This window comes from Cupressus sempervirens, chromosome 1, assembly GCF_028749045.1.
Source record: "Cupressus sempervirens isolate cs-2001-9-10 chromosome 1, ASM2874904v1, whole genome shotgun sequence".
In the NCBI taxonomy this organism is placed as follows: Eukaryota; Viridiplantae; Streptophyta; class Pinopsida; order Cupressales; family Cupressaceae; genus Cupressus; species Cupressus sempervirens.
This window is the reverse complement of record NC_143118.1, coordinates 11,083,089-11,096,776: the sequence shown is the minus strand read 5'-3', so window position 1 is coordinate 11,096,776 and position 13,688 is coordinate 11,083,089. Positions and strand designations below refer to the sequence as shown.

The window sequence follows — 13,688 nt, the reverse complement described above, 5'->3', positions numbered from 1 at the left end:
CCCTAGCATTAAAATCGCCAATTATTTGGACTTCCTTTAGAGCATTAAAAATAGAGAGATCATTTTTTTAGCGGTGTGTAAGGATCATCACCATCTAGGTTCTTCTTCTTGTATGTTTTTGATCCCTTCAGAACAAAGTAGAAAGCTGCCACTCTTATCACAACCTAATTTTTTGTGTTTTTTAGTTGGGTCTTCTTTCTCTATACTTATACATTTGCCCCAAGTCTCTTTAATCAAAATAGCAATTCCACCATGTCTGTTGCCACTATCGATTCTTTTGCTCCAAATAGAATTATTTTCTATCGCTCGAATTCTAACACTTTACATCTATCATATTTATGTGTCTCCATGAACAAGACAATGCCTTTACCAAACTATATCTAAGTATTTGAGCCTTGAATTTCTATTTCTTATATTCCATTCTTTCATTATTTTGGACCTTACCATTTGGTAACCATGCTCACTTTCCACTCTCCCTTACTGGCTTTACCTTTATCTTTACCTTTTACCTCTTCCCATTTTTTGCTGATTAAACCCAAGGGAAAGTTATTTGTATACTCAAACAAGCGGGATTACAACATTATTTATTTATTAATACACATAAAATACTAGATACAAATTTAAAATTTGCTAGACTGGCTGCAACGAAGCGAAATATTCAAAACTGGCGCCATTTTTCCCCGAGCATATAATACTGTACAGAAGGCAGTAAGCGGAGCGAGCCATGGACAGCCACGACAGTGATCTGGATCTGCTACTCTCCCTTAACGACCATGTTGATCGAGTCGCGGAGACTCCTCCCCATCCTCCTGCCTCTGGTACGGTCCGCTCCTTTTACTTTTATTTCACAATATTTGAACAATTTTAGCAGTTGTGTTCATTTTTAAGGATCTGTCCAATTTGCAGGTTACTTTTCGGACGAAGACAAGCCAAGGCTTGGAAAGGCTCTGGACATGGCGGCCTTTAAAGATGTTGTTAAGGACTCTGTACATGAAGAAGATGCCAAGCACAAGACGCCTGCAACTTCACAGCCCCGGAAAACCCTCGACAACAACCCAAAATCCCATTTGAATAATGATATTGAAGTTGAAAGATATTCTGGCTTGCGGATAAGGTTCATAACTCCTTTCAAATGGGGTCCCCATGCTTTCTTAAATTCAATTAAGTTCTGCAACACTAATATTGGATGTGTTATGTCAGTTTGTCATTGAAATGATTTGAGCTAGTGGCATTATTTCTTTATTTTTTTGTTAAAGAGGGGTTAAAATTTTATTAATAAAACAATTTCAATATCAAAAATCCCCCATCATACAGAGTAACACCCCCATCAAAGAAACCCTAGGCAGAATCCCCAACAATCCTGTCTCGTCTTCCATGACATTTTTTTTAAAGTTAGAAAATAATCTTGGGACTAATGTCCCCAGCAATTAACATTTCACTCCTTCATTTGTTCTGAAGCCTATTTAACCAAACAATCAGCTACTCTATTTCGCTCTTGAAAAATGTGACGGAAACTGATGCTAAGGAGTCACTTTGCCTATTAACAAATCTAGTTGCCAATGAACACTATCCAACCTCTGCTCATTCAGCATATCTATCTCAATGTGAGAACTTAATTCACAATTGATCTTATGCCAGCTTAGAGCACACTCTCTTTCTAGTACATAAGGAACAACAAGAGCATCCATGAAATTATTAGTTTGCAGCCGTTTACAAAAAACAAACAAACATGATTGCCTCATAATTATCTCTACCGACAGTTTCAATCTTGGCATGCCCAGGATTTCCCCTAGAAGGGTTATCAGTATTAATTTTATAAGAGCTATCAGATTTTCACAATCCATCAATGTTGAAATTTGCTATCTGGATTTGATTGTGTGACCAATTTTTTACATCAACGTTTCGGATCACACTCCGTGATCCATCATCAGGATGCATACAATAGAAGAGAAGGATAAAAGAGAAAGTTAGCAAACCAGACTTCAAATAAAAGGTAGGGGGTTGGGGGCAGAGGAGGAAGAAAGCACACACAATGAGGACAACTCCCTTTTTTTGGTAGTTGTCCACTCTTTTATCCTTCTCTTCTATTGTATGCATCCTGATGATGGATCACGGAGTGTGATCCGAAACGTCGATGTAAAAAATTGGTCACACAATCAAATCCAGATAGCAAATTTCATCAGTATTAATTTTGAAAACCCCTTGAGGAATTGGAGGCAACCCATCTTCACACTTGATCTTCCTTTTGGTAGGTCAATTTGAATCCTGACAAGAAATAACTAAAACCAACCCTAAGTTCAAATTTGGACTACATACATATCAGCTATATCCATGGCAACAAAATGATCACACTTTGCCAGTAAGGTCTCCTGAAGCTTGCTGTTAATCCTCTGCTACAGCTGATGCACCAGTGTTTTCTTATCTTGAAAAAAATTGTTATTTCTTTCTAGCCAAAGTTACCATAAAATGAACTACATGCTAGCCGGGGTCTTCTCTGACTGCCCTAGAACTCAAATAGAGAGGTAGCATGAACTCAACGTTGCTTCCAAGGCCCCCATCACAAACGCTAAATGTTCTTAGTGTAAGAACATTGGATAACAAGATGCAAGAAACGCTCCTCACTATTATTGCAAATAAAGTAAACAGAATCATCCTGAAAATTCTTCTGTTATTTCTCTCAAGCAAAACATCTATTTTTTACAATCAACCACATGAAAAAATTACATTTTAGCCAAGCAAACTTATTCCACATAGGTTATCACCAAGAAACACCAACCCTCCCATAGATCTGCCTATCTAACTCCACATAACCTGAGGCAACCAAGAACTTGCCCTTCAGACTTTGGGTTCCCAGACAAGAACATCTCTTCTATTCAGAAAATTACACTCTACCTGCCAAAATCTTAGAAACCCCACTGTGAGCCACCACCATATGTCCATGTGGTCACATCCACATGGCCAAGTCCTGAAATGTTTTTAAGTCCTCAACCCTGCTCCAACCAGCTTCAACAAAGCTATTGCACAAGGATTGACAGTATGTAAATGAAGAAATGATGAGTGGATGACGAATCATACAAGAAAAGGGCTTCAGAACCTTTACTGAGCTAGTGATACTTAGAGCTCAATTCGAAGTACCCCATTTTTGTTTTTTAAGTATTCTTATGTTTGGATGTTGGTCACCAGAGATGCTTATGAGTTGCCATGACAATCACCTGTCTGAGAGCACCATCTAGGCAGGTAAACCTTGGGCACTTCTCCAACCATGAAAGTCTTTCTAATATAAGAATGATGGAGCTCCAGTTTCATCATCTCTATGCATCTGGTGAGAGGATTTTACCCTCAAAAAATTCTCAAATCTGCTGTTGGCTTCTGTTATTCATATATTCTTAAGAAAGTGAAAATAAGGTTTTTCTTTAGCTCCTGTAAATTGGAGAGGCTTGAGCTGTCTTTTACTAGGGCCTGGGGCGCAGATTTAGAAGATAGCCCCAAAGCTCTTTCTGAGGCATTGTCTTATTTAAATTTGTAACAATCATCACACCTCCTAGGTTGTAGAGTATAAATTTTAGAGCAGTGATCTGTATTAATGTGAGTCTCTTGGGAGTGGGACTTGAACTTGGGTCACAGTGGCAATTGCTTTTCCATAATACAGGACAATACATAGCTAATATACATTCGAGAGTTTGTTAGGAGGATTGTTTTTTGCATGAGCATTATTCTCGTCTTAACGCCAAATTTATGAGGTAGCTCTCTACTCAAGATAATGTATAACTAGTAGGCTCCTTACTGGAGATGATAAAAAAAACCCAAGGTAACCAAGAATGAACATCTCTTCACTTCAAAATATTACGCAGTCTACCTGCCAAAATCCTAGCAAGCTCCCTGCGAGCCCTTCACCATTACTCTAGGTGGTCACATCTACAGGGCCAAGTCCTGGAATGTTTTAAAGTCTCCAGCCCTGTTCCAAACAGCTTCAACAATGCTATTGCACAAGGATTGCAAGTGTGAAAATGAAGAAATGATAGGTGGGTGATCATCCCATTAGTCATACTAAAAAAGAGCCTCGGAACCCTTACAGAGCTAGCAATACTTAGAGCTTAATTTGAAGTACCTTTTCTTTCAAGTATTCTTAAGTTTGGACCTTGGTCACTAGAGATGCTTATGAGTTGCCATGATAATCACCTGTCTGAAGGCGCCATATGGATATTCTAGCTGGCCAACCTGGGTACTTTCCAACCATTTATCTTTCTAATATGAGAATGGTGAAAGTCCAGTTTTATCATCTCTATGCATCTGGTGAGAGGATTTTGTTTTGAAAAGTTCTCAAATCTGCTGTTGGTTAGTGTTATTTATACATTCTTAAAAAAGTTTAAGTACAGTTTTGCTTTAGCTCCTGTAAATTGGAGAGGCTTGTGCTGTCTTTTACTAGAGCCTGTGGTACAGCTTTGGAAGATAGCCCTGAACCTCTTTCTGATGCATTTTTTTATTCAGTAAATTCATAACCATGATCACATCCATTAGAGTTTACAGCATAAATTATAGGACAGTGTTCTATATTAACATGAGTCTCATGGGTGTGGGACTTGAACTTTGGGCCATACTGGTAATTGCTTCTCCATATTTGAGGACAGTGAATAGCTAATTTATATTTGATTATTTGTTAAAGGGAATTTTGTTTTTGTGAGCATCATTGTCGTCTCCAAAGCAAAGTTATTAGGTGGCTCCCCGCTCAAGATAGTAAATAACTAGGAGGCTCCTTAGTGGAGATGATCAATGATAGCTGTTCAAATTGTAACGGTGGCAGGAGACATGCTAACCACATGGAAAATATAGGTCCGAAGGTGAGCTAAGTTATTCAAATGGACAGAGAAACTCTCAAGCTTCAGCAACAAGATGCAATGCAAAAATTGCCAGTCTTTTGGATGCATCAGTATAGAAACACAGAATTTCCATCAGGGTTGGTGACTCATGTAAGTTGCAGAGCACACCTTGTTAACTTTGCATTCAGAAATGAAGCTTAGAATCTATATGGGTTGATTAAGCCACACATCAAAGATGATAAAACGGTAGCTGTCTATTTTTTTTTTAAAAATAATCAACAGTGAGAACACCAAGGAAAAATAAAATCAACAGAAGGTGATTGGGAGAACACTTAAGTGAGAACATCTAGAGTGATAGAGTTCGACATTGGAGAAGGTTGTATAGTGATGAAGTCGGATCGCATGCTGCTCTGCATTAGGTTTGACTTTGTTCTAAGTAATCCATATAATAAACAAGACCTACATAGGATAAAGGCAGCTGGTAACAAAGGTAGAATCCTCATAAATTAGGAAAAAAGGGACATATTCCGCACCGTTCTTGACATCACCTTCATGAAATAGACATTATCTTAGCAGATGAAAGAGTCAATAAGGAGATTGGGCATGTGCACAGTAGCTTGCTGATTCCTATCATATACAAGGTGTTAAAGGCATATAAAGATCATGCAGTAGGAAGAGGGTTGCAAATACTTTTCTGGCAAATCCGTGGTAGGATGAAGAATGGAAGACAGCCAAGAGATTTGTGTAAGGGAAAGATCCGAGCAAAGAAGAGAAGAAATATGCAAAATTGATCCAAGCAAAAAAAAGAGGAGTGTGTCAATGTAAGGAGGGAGTTAATATCTCTTGGCAAACACAATATTGAAGACTTTTGGAAAGATCTACAAGAGAAAAAAACAAAGTGAGAATAACAATGCAGATCTCAGTGCCATATATAGAAGAATATGCAAAGGTACTATATGAGCAGACACATGAGAAGAACTCTCCTCCCAATCTGAGTGCTTCGATAGAATTTTTCATGGTGGATGATAATAAACTGGAAATACAAAACATTAGCAAGTGATAAGGCAAGTGACATTGATGAGTTTTAAGCTGAATTTTTAAAGTGGGGAGTTGACCTCCTTGCTTGTCACATAAAAGGAGTCTTCAATAGTGTCATTTAGGATGCTTTTTTGATGGAGTGGTCAACCAGTGTGGTTATTTCACTCTTTAAAAGTGGGGGCACCAATAACCCATCTAATTATCACATTAATATGGTCAGTCCTCTTTTTGACAAACTTTTTGGGTGCAGGGTGGAACATAGAATCAACATTTGGGTAAAAGGCGAAGGAAAAATAGTTAAAGGCCAAGTGGGATTTAGGCCTAGACATACTACCATTGCTCACTGCATCACCCTCCAACTTTTGATCGAGAAAATATGGGACAATTAGGGGGGAGAAACATATTGTTGTGAATGGAAGAATTAGGCACTCTAGATGTGTATAAGAGTATAAGAGAGTTAGAGATGAAACTGGAACTAAGGATGGAATGTCTGAATGTTTCAGTAGTGACATTGGTGTTAAGCAAGGATATTTCTATCTTCCACTTTGTTTGGTTTATACATTGATAAATTGGAAACTTTGATAGACAAAATAGATAGTGAAGGGGCCCAATTGGCAAGAAATGTGGTGAAGTTACTTTTATATGCTGATGATCTTATCTTATCACCAAAACAAAAATCATGATTTTTTCTTTGAAGAGGAAGGAAAAACATTCTATCTTTCTTTTCGAATGCAACCTACTAGAAATTGTGAAAGAACACAAACATTTGGGGCTTGACTTCCATTATAGTCTTGTTTGAGAGAATTGTAGAGCGAAAAGGATATAGGGGGGATGAAAAGCGTCATATCTACTCCATAATAGATGCAGGAATACTGAGCTTTGTGACTGGAAAAACAAGAAGACTCTTTTTGGTTTGCTGGTCATGCTGATTGTTCTTTGTGGCTATGAAGTTCAGGGAGGCAATGTGACAAAATGTGGATGGAGATATTTAAAGAGGATTCAAAAACTCTTCATCACAAGAAGCCTCAAAGTCAAGATCTTAGTGCCATATGAAATTCTATTAGCAAAAGTCAATATTTCCCCATAGGCAGCAATGATAACTCGGTTAATTAGTTATTTAATGAAACTTGAAAACATGGATAACCAACATTGGTCCAGAATTACGATGAAATAGTGTTTGGTTCTTAGGAAGAAAACTTCGGATGAAACAAAACATAAAGTGGTTTTGCATGTGGAACATCAAGTTACAAGAGTGTCTTGATACCAATGTGGAAGCAAAAAAGTTTGTCCTAGAAAAACTTCAGACTGCTATGTGGACTAGTCACATGGGTTAGTAAAAGGCTCACTACATTATAATATTCAACCTAACTTAGGAACATGGTGTAAAAGATTACATAGGGGCATCTATTAAAGGGAAAGCTAGGTTGTTAGTGACACAATTGAGGACAGGTTTGTGTCATCTCAGATGTGAGACATGTAGATGGAAAAGGCCCAAAGAGGAGTGGGAATATAGGACTTGCATGTTTTGCAAGATAGGTGTGATTGAGAGTGAATAACATATATTGTACATATCATACTTGAAATGTTTGCTATGGAATGATGTGTAACAATATAAGAACTAATAATACCCGATACTTGAACATAGCAAAATTGCAACATACCAAATACAAAATACACTATACTTGAACATTGATTATTGGATTAATTACCAACAAAAATTTAAATTATCGGAAAATGAAAAATTCTAATTTATATTATATCATAAATATTATGAATATGATGACAATGTGTAGCATGATATCAAAACATGTACAAAATCATGTCAAAATGCAGTGAAGGGAGGCCTCTAGTCACCCCCAAGGCAAGCTCCTCATCGCTGAAACTACTGGACTGCTCACGGTCAAGATCTGCCAAAGGAAGACCAACCAGCCCCACATCTCTAAACATCCCTGGGACGGTTGAGGGATGCTTTGGTGTCCCCAGGACGTTTGTGCATACTGTTTGCAACTTGGTGTTGGGAAGGCAGTGGTGTGGGGACGAGGGGACACCAAGTCCCTGTCTTGGGGATGGGGAGGGGGATTGTTTAGGGGTCAGGAAGTGCCCTTGTGTTATGCTGATAAAATCTAACAATGTTGCAGAACATTTTCTGTCCCATAAATGTCACATTGTCTTTTTCAAATGGTAATAGGCTAATAGCTTATACTATCTTCAAAACATATCTAAATCATCATCAAAAAGTTGCTATGGTCTTTCTTGCTCATTCACTTGGGCTTCTTTATTTATGCCATATTAATGATTTATTGTAATTTTTTTTGTTTATTTTTTTCCAAATGCAAGGGAAGTTAAAAAATTATACCATTGTCCAATTAAATAAATTACAGTGAATTACAACACCTTAAGTGCGGTGCATATGTATGTGGATGTATCTGGACTGTCAGTCTGAGAATTAAATATAAGGTGTATGATATGGTTTCTCAATTTAGTCCAATCATACCACAGCTATCCTTCTCCACGTCCTTTAATTCTACATTGCACTTTTCACTGGCCGGGCTACAGGGGAAGGCCAGTTGTCCCAGAAATGATTAAGGGATGTCAATGAATCCCCTTGCCATTTTTAAGGTATGATGTGGGTATTTCCTTAAATATATATTAGGAGGATGTTCCTGGGGATATTTCCTATCTATCCCTGAAACAACCCAAAGCAGGTATGGGTGAAAATGGCCAAGAGATGTGTCCCTATAGGACATAGCTATCCACCCATCCAACCAAAGAGTTGTATACATTTTAAAGGTCTTACGAAAAGAAAGTGATGATGTAACTGGAATTGGGATATCTATATAACTTTGGCTTTAAAATGTTTCAAATTAAATGTGTTTTCTCAAATGCACCAGGGAATTCCAGTTTAGGGACAAGGACCTCCCTTGGTATCCATGCGCACATGTTAGAGAGGCTGTATTTGTATATAAGATAGTCAAGCCTTATTCATCACTCACATTATCTAAATGTGTACCCGGCCTCACATTATCTAAATGTGTACCCAGCCCCATCTGTCTTTAAGCGACTATTGGTTTAGTTGTTTACTAGAGGCTCCAAAAGTGTTTAGGATGCAATTAAAAGATTTATAATTTCCTTAATTTGCAAAAGAATCAGTACCTATATTTTTATTTATATATAACATAATAATATGTTTATTCATTTAATTGTGCTTGCCAATATTAAATGACTCTCCATGTACCCATACCCACATGATCAGTTGCTTAAAGCTTTTTCCTTTTACAGGAGCTCCTCACTTGTTTAAGATTTATCTCTTGATTCCTTAACTGTTGGTCATATGAATGCCATTAAAATTCATTCCTTCATCCAATAAAAGACACTCTTAAAAAATGCTGTATGCTAATGCTATACATTGATGGGTTTCAACATCAAGAGGATTAAGTGCCTGGATTTTCACAAAAGGATCAATGAAGAGGATTAACAGTGCCTTCCCACATGCAATTTAAATTTAAACATTGGCTAATCTAGTTACCTACATACTAACTAGAACTATTAGCAGATTTTAATTGAGGGAATGATTTTGTAAACAAAATTCTGATCCTCCCATATATTGCATATACAAGTACACAAGATCAATTACTGTCAGAAAAAAAATAGTTAAGCACTAAATGGTGCTTATATTTCTTTGAATTATGTTTCTGTTTGTGGAAAATAATCCTTTTCCTCTCCCAAGTAGCTGGTTACATTTTATTACACCATATTGGCTTTCAACACATTTTTATTGGAATGATTGGATCCAGACTTGCATATATTATAATTAGTTATCAAGATGAATTTTAACGTTTATGCAATCCATTCATTATTATAATATTAAGCTTATGACCATTGATCTTAACAGGTTAGTATATGACATATTTTGGAATAACATATTCACATAAGGCGTTTTGTGTCATTTGAATAATGGGTCCTAATTTGAGGTTTTGCAGAAATAGAATGGTGTCGACAATGAGCATGACCATTCGGTTCTCTGATGTCAGATTCATTCGCTTGCAGGCAATCAAGTAATGAGTAGTCTGTATTAGATTGTCACAGACTTCAAAGTGCTCTTTTTATTTTCTTCATTTATTAAAATAGTGATTTTGAACAGAACTGCAATGATGGGTGATAACATTACGGGCTCTTGGGCGACAGTTGGTGTGCTAACAGAAAAAGGAAATCCCAGATTAAGTAGCAATGGGAAGAATTTTGCTATTTGGAAACTATCATCTCTTGATTCTTCCACCATTTCTCTCTTCCTATTTGGTGATGCATATACTCATCATTGGAAGGAGTCAGCTGGGAGCATATTATCGATTTTTAATGCCAAAGTTCGTCGTGAGGACAAGGTTAGTTGCTATCAGTATGACTTGTTTGGTCTTTTGGGATTTGATTTTGCATGGTTAATGCAGCAATCAACAAAATGTAGTTGTACTTTCAGATCCCACCCAAATAGCTTTTATTTATATCCATCCATTCAGAGCAAATATGTACTTAAGCATGGAAATTTTGAGTATCACTAACCTGGAGACAGTCATTCTTGTCTAAAACTATTTTAATAATTCACGATGGAACTTGCAACTATGCTTATTGTTTATCCAAGTAAAATATCAACCAAGATAGTGGTGGTAAAGGTGCCTTACATTCAGCACAATGTAGGCATTCAGGCATTGAGAAGGGGCATTGTGTCACAAGCCAAAGGATTTATTCTGCCACCTACTTTGCTAGTCCTCCCTGAAGAGCTATATATGTAGTTTACTTTGTGCCTTTATGGCTCTTCCCGTTTGAGACTACTGTTTATTAAAATTTATTGAAGCTTAGGAACGAGTGCTTAATCACGTGTTGCAACTATACTTACAGTAATTTATTTTGTTTGCATTGAAGCATGTGTAATAATTTTCATTTCAAAACCAGGTATCAGAGCCTGCCTAACTTCTATTTGCAGGGAAATGAATTTTCTCTTAGTGTGTTTGCGGTTGATCAAATTGTAAAATTGGGAACTTCTGTTGATTATGGTCTCTGTAAGGGGAAACGGAAGGATGGAATGCCATGCACAATGATTATAAACCGGTATGTTTCGTGTGCTTTATAACCAAAATAGTCTCTGAGATCTTAAAAAATTAGACTTGGTTGAATGCTTTTGTTGCATACTCATATCCAAGTATTTAGAAGTTATTTCTAGATTTCCTTTGTTAGAAATACAAAAGCTTTAATGAAATGAATTAACAACTACAATCTGTCTATTTCTTCTCAGTTCTGTTAGCTATTATGGCTGTGTTGTGAAAATGGCTTGTTTCTATTTTCTTTTCTTTTGGGCCATTCTGGTTTTGAGTCCTGCAGCTTTGTGCCTATTTCTTATTTTGCTTATTTCATAATGGTGGTAAGAAAATTGAAGATGCTTTACGGTTTCAAGGGGAAAAAATCTTGTTGTGGAGCATATAAAATTTGTACTATATTATATGAGACCCTTGTATATAATAGACTTTTGACGACTTAATTTCAGCGCCCTGTTGCCAACTTTGCAGATCTCGAGGATCATATTGTCAATACCATGTTGCTGTAAGTGCTGGGCAATGAGCTTTACTGACATGGTCTTTGTGATTTCTGCTAAAGATTTAAATAATTGTTGAAATGTTTCTGTGTTTAATGTTCCAGGCAACACGCCAAAAATATACTACTAAACGTGCAGAGCTAAGTGGTGGGTAAGTGCATGCTGATAACTTCTAACTCGGTTTTGGCAGCTGTTATTCAAGTTTCTGCAGTTTTGATTGTATTTTATATTGTTACAGAAACCTGTCAACAGCATTTCGGAAACCTCTCAAATCAGAAGGGATATATATGGTGAAACCTTTAGTAGAAAGTTCTAATAACAATAAGCCTAGCAGATCGATGAAAGTCATGACAGCAGAAGATTTAAGAAAAACTCTAAGGCAAGCGAGTTTCCTCTTCTTAATAGAGTATTTAATGAATCCTGTGTTGTATGCTTTGATATGAAGCCTTTGATGCAATTTCAGAGTCAAATGGTCGAAATGTCTTTTCATATTAACAGCAATGCAGACAAGGTGACAACTAAGCACCAGTCGCAGGGAATCAGGTTCCTGACAAGTGTTGCAAATGCAGGTATTTAGGGTTTTACAGTTTTACTTTCTTGAGCAACTGCAAAAATGTAAGATTTTTGTTTTTATTTGTATAATTGCTTATGAAGGAATCTATTTTGATCCGTGTTATTTGTTTCAGAGAATATAGACCCAAAAGCTACTGTCAAGAAATCAGACATTCAAATCAAGAAAGTCAAACAATATGAGGAGTGTCTTAAGAAAAGGTCGATAGGCCAGTGCAAATAGCTTTTACTTTGAGATTAAAGATACAGATCAAAATGATAATATCACAAGTTTTAGCTCAGAATTGTTTTCTTGCTTTTTGTTTCAGGTCTTCTTCCACCATAGAGCCAATGGGAGTTTTACGAAAGCAAGAGCCTGAAACTAAAAGGAAGAAGACTATGCAAAATCCTGATGATTTGATTGAGATAGACATTGATGTTTGAGATGATGGATTGCCGTGTAATTGAGCATTTTTATGCTTGTGAGATTGTGATTGATTTTCAAAAGCTTTTTCACAACAGCATTGCTCCATGCTAGTTTTTTGTATAGCTTTTATTGTTGTGTAACCTAGGTCTTTTTAAAAAACTATTGTGGATATCTAGCATTAAATTGCCTATTCTTTTCACGTTTGATTGGTAGAATAGGTGCTTGAATGTTTGGTCGTTTGGTCATTGAGTTGCTTTTGCAAAAAGAGCAAAAAAATTAATTCAAAAAATACCACTGGTTATCAGGTTGGTAGACTAATAGTATACTTGTCTGTTATTGCAGGCAATGAATAATTAAGATCCCACTGCAAACTATCCAATCTGGATACAAAATTAAGTCATGTATGACAATATATTGAAAAAATTATTTAACAATTTATTCATTCATTTGTATGTGCTTGTTGGATTTTATGCACCATCTGGGACCTCCAACCAATTTGTAATTAGGCATGTCTTTATGAGCTCTGTTTATGCACTGAAGGTTTGATAAGTTAATAATACTAGCACTTGCACTGGAAGGAGCAAGGGGTATGCTGATAGTGAGAAAAGATGGTAGTCCATATAAAATACATGCTCACATTTATTGTTTGCCAAACATATAATAAGACAAAAGGAATATAAACAACAAACTAGGTTGAAAGTTGTTATTTTGACATAACAAACAATTAAATCCAAGATAGTTACATTCATACAATTATACTCGTATAAAAACCATTGAAGACAAAAAAACAAAAAATTCCAAGAAAGGAATTAGTTGCTTTATTTCAAAATTTGTATGTTCGTGAGCATTTGTTTAATATCTTACAAGTCAAAATAAATTAGAATGCAATTATTTTTATTTATTTTTTATCAATTAAAAATTATGATGAATGATAGTATGTGTATAGACATTGCATAAAGATCACTTCTTTGAGTTTGACTTTGTTTTTCATCAACTAGATTTTTAAACACGAGCATAACCAGAAATGTACATATAAAGAAAAAATATTAAAATACAACGTTAAAATAATCACATAAATAAATTACAATATTTGTATTTACAAAGTGAGTTATGATTAGGGGATACAAGTAACATATATGTAATTAAAGTTGTGTAGCCAAAAAATGATACCAATAGTTTCTCCACAAAGAACACATTTATTATTCAATTTCATCATACATAAACATAATAGATGCTGAGAGTGTAATACACATGGAGGCTAGAGAATTGTGGTGTT

At 36.1% G+C, this 13,688-nt stretch overlaps 1 protein-coding gene across 2 annotated transcripts; it reads left to right on the top strand.

Moving 5' to 3' along the window:
• The first annotated feature begins 629 nt into the window (after positions 1-629).
• MCM10 (minichromosome maintenance 10) lies at positions 630-12,858 on the top strand. Of its 2 annotated transcripts, XM_089815919.1 has the most exons (12): positions 630-818; positions 907-1,114; positions 9,836-9,910; positions 9,997-10,234; positions 10,831-10,955; positions 11,411-11,444; positions 11,541-11,587; positions 11,675-11,815; positions 11,935-12,005; positions 12,123-12,207; positions 12,315-12,467; positions 12,755-12,858. In XM_089815919.1, exons 1-11 carry the CDS (start codon positions 725-727, stop codon positions 12,427-12,429), a joined length of 1,233 nt encoding a protein of 410 aa, XP_089672045.1. In that variant the 5' UTR covers positions 630-724; the 3' UTR covers positions 12,430-12,467; positions 12,755-12,858. The 2 variants fall into 2 exon arrangements, with proteins under 2 accessions (XP_089672045.1, XP_089672043.1); XM_089815917.1 differs by having other exon boundaries at positions 12,315-12,858.
• The last annotated feature ends 830 nt before the right edge of the window (positions 12,859-13,688 follow it).